Source organism: Pyxicephalus adspersus, chromosome 10 (genome assembly GCF_032062135.1).
Source record: "Pyxicephalus adspersus chromosome 10, UCB_Pads_2.0, whole genome shotgun sequence".
In the NCBI taxonomy this organism is placed as follows: Eukaryota; Metazoa; Chordata; class Amphibia; order Anura; family Pyxicephalidae; genus Pyxicephalus; species Pyxicephalus adspersus.
In genome coordinates, this window is record NC_092867.1 from 24,537,619 (window position 1) to 24,544,201 (window position 6,583).

Consider the following 6,583-nt stretch of genomic DNA (forward strand, 5'->3'; position numbering starts at 1 on the left):
TCTACAGTATTGTAAGGAGCCTCAAAGCCAAAGTGTGTGGGCTGCCCCATCTTTTAGTAATGTAGGCAGAAGCATGCACCATGCCAACCAGTAATGAAGGCAGAAGCATGCACCATGCCAACTAACTTTGCAGGAAATATAGCATGTGCAGATTGTCCAGGCACGTCCCATGGGATGCACCCATTTCAATGACGTTCATACCTATTTTTTGTAAATTCTAAAATCCACCCTGAGAAATAAACTACTACATATGCAAAGCAAATAAAAGTCATAATAGTGTCTACAAACAAGTGCCTATGTATTCTACCTAAAATCCTCAATATGCTTTTACAATATTTTTTCACACAAGATATTTGATGCATGATTTATTTTTGTAAGCAATGTACTTGCATTTCTTTTTATTTTCTCTACAGTACCAAATACTCAACCTCTGCTGTAAATATATTTTCTGCCAATTACTACTAAGCAAAGCTTTAACAAAGCATAATTAGTGCTGATGCCTGATGTACACCTGAAAACCAGAGAAGAGACTTGTGAAGAAAAGATGGAACTAAGGGTCAAAAACAAATATAATGATGCTAGTTCCATTTCCTGCCGACAACAGCTTGCCAAAAGCCTTCCCAGAAAAGGCAATATAATTGTGAGAGCCTGAGATTGGCTATAGTTTATCTTCAGTATATTACTGTGAATCATCTCTGCCTCTGCTTTCTGGCAGGGTACGCTTTCTTCTATGAACATATGGAGAAATGAAAGGGGGGGGAGCTCGCAGTTCACTTAGAGTTTAATAAAACACATACTAGCACTGAATCTGCATTATGCTGTTCAGAGAACACTCCTGCCAAAAGAAACAAGCTATGTTTATTAATGTATATACAATGAGAAGAAAACTTGTTCCAACAGATCAGATTAAGTCTGGACATCTCATGCCTACCCTCACCCACAGCTCAACATCATAACAATCCAAAGGGTGGGTAATGGGTAAAGGGGAGCCTTGTCCTAAGATGGTCCAGTAATAGAGAATGGGCTAAATTCCACTGTAAAAAATATATAAACACACTCTTGCTATATAATAAGGAATTTTATTCAAGAAAATGTTTTTTTTTATATTTAAATAGATTTGTATTTTTTTTTTATATTACAACACACAAACTGACATCTTATGCCTCTGATATACAAAAAAATACCTATGACCTATACTCCTATGACCTATACATGTATGGCTAAGCCAATGCTCAACCAAACATATAAGAACACTATCAAAATATAATGTCTGCTAGTTACTCAGAATGCTGTCTGATAGGTTAGAATCTAGGAGACAATAAAGAATTGCTAGAAAAAATTTGCTAGAATGAATTCCCCTGAGAATAAAAAACAAATAGACAAGAGTGGTTCCAAGGTTGGACTCACTCAAAAGCTGTGCCAAAAAATGACATTTATGGAAAGCTATATAACTTTTAAAAATATTGATTAATTTTTTTTTAATTTTCTTAACCTTTTTAAACTGAGGAGCCTTTGAAATATATGTCTTGGGGAACCCCACAAAAACTTTTTTTAGGGGTGAAAAAGGCCTCTTAAATTTTTGGCTAGCAGAATGAATGCTCCCCTACAATTCTGACAAAAATCCTTTACAGACACCTAAAAAACATTAGACTTGGCTCTACAATCATACAATCATTGTGCTGGGGGTCTACCCAATAGTGCTGGTCCCTGAACTATGCGGGCATCATCAAAAGGGAAATAAGTCAGCCACAGTTCAAGATATCTTTGCAACGTTTGTACGAACCCTGGCTGAAAAGAGATGGGTTTACCATTTCAAACTATGCAAAGACAAAATGTATCTCTTTATCTCTCTAGTTTTAGCAGGAATGGGGAATAGTTACACCCTCTGCCATGTTTTTTACACCACTGGGGATAATCACCCCCTATATGTCCTGGTGACTACTACCACTAAGACCGAAAGTAAGAGAAGTCCTACATTTTAGAGCTGTGATAAAAGCAACAGTTGAAGGACATCTTCTGGTTTTGCCTCCAGGTTTTTGGCCATGCATGCACTTTAGGCTGAACATTAGGCACATACACTAATTAACAGCTTTGTAAGCATTCATACCTCAATTTATAAAACACAAAACAGTATAAGTACACGGTATCAGCCTCTAGAAGTCCCTGTATACCAGGAGTGTAGGATGAAGCAGTACCGTAACCAGTTCATATGATGATAAGAAGCATGTGATAGGAAAAGAATGCAGAGTGAAGAAGCCAATCACTGTGCTGCTTCTCCTTTTCTGTCCATTCACAGGCTGGGACACATCATGGATGACCTGGTCTCAATTGAAGTGGGTTTAACTATGCAAACCATTAGACATCTAGAGGCAGAAAAAGTAATGTAGGGGAAATTTCTTCAATAAAGCTAAATACTACGACAAAACTAGTTTTGTTAGTTTAGCTTTTGAAGGACTATTCCTATGAATATTTTGGTTGGTTGTGTTTTAAGCATCTCCTCCACCGGCAAATTAGAACCTACAGTTGCATAATTAGCAACATCTGAAAGCTTTCAAGAACACATAGCGTAGGTATTCACAAACCTGATATATATGTTTGTTTTCTGTATTTTATTAATAAATACTAAGTTTAAAAATGTATAAAACCCTAAAACATGGGCACATTTCTGGGGACAAACATGGTAATTAAGTCACAGACTTGGCAAAGCCTTATAACCTAGTTTTCCTCTTTTTTCTGATCAGTACCCTGGGTTCTGTTTTGGGCAACTCTTGGTTTTACTAACATTTGTTGCACTCTAATAATATGAAAACTATTTAATGTACAGCGCTGCGTAATATGTTGGCGCTATATAAATCCTGTTTAATAATAATAATAATAATAATAATAAAACAGAATACAATGAATACCTCCTTGCGCCCTTTGACCACCTTAATTGATCTCATGCTCTGTGACCTCCGAAGTCCCTTCTTAGAATAGGTTTCATCCTCTGAATGGGCCCCCTCTGTTTCTTCATCTGTTTTGTCATCTCCAGAATCTTTCCTTATTGAGCCAAATCCTATGTAAACACAAAGAAACAAGACACTGCATAAAACTGGCAATCACCCTCCCCCAGCGCACAGGCTAGACTAATGCAGCTTCACACTACACACTAAGCATTAATCAATAGGTTCAGATTGGAGGAGGCAGCAGTCTGAAAAAGCAATCTGTAGACAAGGGAGGTAGGAACAGCTGAGAGGTTATGTGAAGGAAATGGAATACAGCAGCATTTTTTGCAGAAGAAAAATCAATACCAATTGCATATTCTGTTACTGGGGTACACATACTTACGTTATTCATTTAGGAAATAGAAGTACAGATCATTTAAAAGACTGATAAACCAAAATTCAATACATTAGGAGAAAACAATAATGAAACTACATAGGTTTGTGTTAATTTTATATTCCCATAAATTTATTAGGTGACCATTTCCTTTACCTGTCTGGGAAAGTTTCACTTCCTCCCCAGCAGCTCACTTTGCCATGTGTGTAAGTATGTGATTCACTCTTCCCTATATCAGTGTGATAGTACCTTATGATTTGCCCATGTCACATGTGGAAAAAATAGTCAATGCTCCAGAAAACAGCTTACAAAGCTTTCTTCCCCTTTCTTTTTTGCAAAGAGATTTTAGAACATGCAAAAAGAATTCTAATGCTAGCCATACACTGGTTGATAAGTGCAGACACATAAATGATGTATGTCTGCTAGATATTAAATGTTTACCACCATGCACCTGTCAACTAACATCATTCTTACCTAAATAATTGTTGCCAGCCTACTCTGAACACCAAAATTGGGGAAGCTACAAAATTGGTGGTTTAGTTGGGGAAGCTTGCACATAATTTGATAGTTAAGATCAGAAGAGTTTCATGTCATTTAGTTAAATTAAATATTCTTTGCAAGGGGAAAAGTTACTTTGCCATGTGAATAATTTATATTCACAAGAAAGAAAAAATATACATTAGCATCTATGACACAGTTATGGACAATATGATCCAAAGAAAAGCATTGCCAAGTACTGTGATCCCTGACAATGAGGACAGCTGTCTCCCGTACTCAGTATTTCATTTTAATATGGAAAGTAAACTCTGGAGTTAGTCAGTGTAAGAGAGATATGTTAAACAGGCTGCTCCCTCATTCGCTCCATATATGTATATACATTGTTATGAAGAGAAAATGAAGAACATTCAGGGACTGGTATGCTGTTATTTGGACATCTTAAACAGGAGTAACCTGAAATAAGAGACAGATAAAACACTGGTGGACCATTGTACACTTTCTGCTGGATAAACAGGATGCAGTCTTGTTGAACTTGGAATAGTTAAAATTTCTAAATGAAAGTTAAAGCCAGGACCAACATAAGCTGCAAAGCAGTAAATGGAATATATAGCTCAAGCAAAATTTTTGTATAGCATCTAGTTACCATAGTATAACCATTAAACCTATATTTGTAGTTATTTGCAAACAAGAGACAATGCAAGGGTGGTAAGCAGAATTAGACTTAGGAAAGCTAATATATAAAGACAAACCTAGTTTCCCCATTTAGATATGCATTATTATTGTACTATAAATGTTCTATGTCCAACCAAATTGGAAATTTGTCACCTACAATTAGATGGTCCTGTTACAATAAATAACCAATTTTGTCATTGTTTCCTGCTAAATCATGAATTTAAAACTCATCACAAGGACTATTAGTATTACTACCTATAATAATACCAGCATCAATGGATGCAATCTCATGCTACAGTCTATATACTTTATGTCCTTCTACAGAAAAGCCCAAATGATTACCTATTTCCATTTCCAGCCTGCACTTAATTCCTGTACCCCAGCTTTGGGCCCAGGCCCCTTCAAAGTCCAGCAAAGAATGCCATTATTCGTATCTCCTGTGTATTCAGCAACATATCGGTTATTGTAACATCTTTGGGCTGCTATTCTGAACTATGATGCTGTGGAACCCAAAAGAATCCTAGGGGTTCCCTGATCTGTATCTAAATGAATAGCCATTTATTGATGTCTGCATATTTCCTGGGCCAACACAACTTGGCAGAGCCACCTGCACTGCACCAATGATCTTTTCATATGTGTGATACTCTTACCAATAACCCCTGAATAATTGCTTTCAGAAGAGTTCCCCGAAACCTGAAACTAGTTTTAAGGGTATTCTGGGGTGAAAATTATGAAAAAAATCTACATCTCTACAATACATACATATTGCCTATGTGTTAGCTTTAAGGACCATGCATGTACAGAAAAATACCTGTTGAACTGCTACAAATGCACTTAGGAGTCTAGCAAAGTTCATTGTTAGGGTTGACATGCACCAAGTGTTCATGTCATTTTCAGGGTTAGGTTCTAAGCATTTTTATGGAGAAGGATTACATTTTTAGGGTGATTTTTTTTTTTTTTGTACGCACTAAAAGCTACCTGCACAGAGAAGAAATCACTCATTTAAATGTGTGCAGAAAAAAAGGATTTGGAATTGTTCATGTATGGACACATCGGGTGCATGAACTTTTAATTAGCAATGCCCCATGCCACAAATGCAGTCATGGTTTTACTGACTTATTGCCTTCATAATTTAGCCCTGGCAGTCTGGGAAACTATTTGTAAAGTCATTCTATAAAGCCCCACTAGGTGGCACAAGCACCATGTTTTACCACCTTGCAGTGCAACCTTCTGCAGCCCCAACATCTGGCTTTCATTATTTTCTACTTCCTGCCTCTCTATTCAAAATAAACCATTCTACATCAGATCCATGAACACACAGATTATTATGAAATGTCCTAAATTATTTGGATTATAAAAGCCATATAAATTGTCTTACTTGATGAAACAACTATCCCAACGGTGAATATAGGAATTACTGTAGACTGTATTTTCCATTACTAAACAGCAATTTACTGGTAATTCTGCCTACAAGGACACAACTCCCAAATATGAAAAATCTGCCTTAATTTATCCTAGATTCAGATTTCCTTCTATGACCTCTTCTGTGGTGAACTGGCAATCTGCAAGCAACTTAGAGCTCAGCTATTAAAATTCCTAGTAGGTTAGCAGCGCATTGTGTATTTCAGTCATGTCTGCACAGTGCTGAACCATTTCCAGCCAACCTTCTCTGAAATCTTTTTATCTTCCATTTTTTTTTCTACATGCTTATGAATTCACATCTCCTACATTGTATTCTATCACTGTGAAGCCTGGTAGATAGGCTAGTCAAGTGTCTGGGGAAAAACAGCAATATATCAGCAAGACACTTCACAAATTACATTGAGATTAACACTCTGTTTCATTATATATTTTTTTTTAACACAGTAGGTTCTTCGGAAAGCTACAGATACCTGATTTAATGGACGAATAGTGTGGGCATACAATATAGGGTGGAGGTTAGAAGAATAGAAGAAATTATACAGGTAGTCTCCCGGTTAGAGATAGGGACTATAGGTTTGTTCTTAAGTGAAATTTGTATGTAAGTTGGAACAGGTACATTATTTTAATAAATACAATTGGGACAGATATTCTCAACATATTATTAGGCAGTGTG

At 36.5% G+C, this 6,583-nt stretch overlaps 1 protein-coding gene across 1 annotated transcript in view; it reads right to left on the reverse strand.

Moving 5' to 3' along the window:
- Positions 1-6,583, reverse strand: part of REEP3 (receptor accessory protein 3) — a 97,780-nt gene that overhangs the window by 24,900 nt on the left and 66,297 nt on the right. Inside the window, exon 7 of the mRNA XM_072425138.1 lies at positions 2,907-3,055. Coding sequence (XP_072281239.1) covers positions 2,907-3,055 — 149 coding nt within the window. The remainder of the gene's footprint in view (positions 1-2,906; positions 3,056-6,583) is intronic.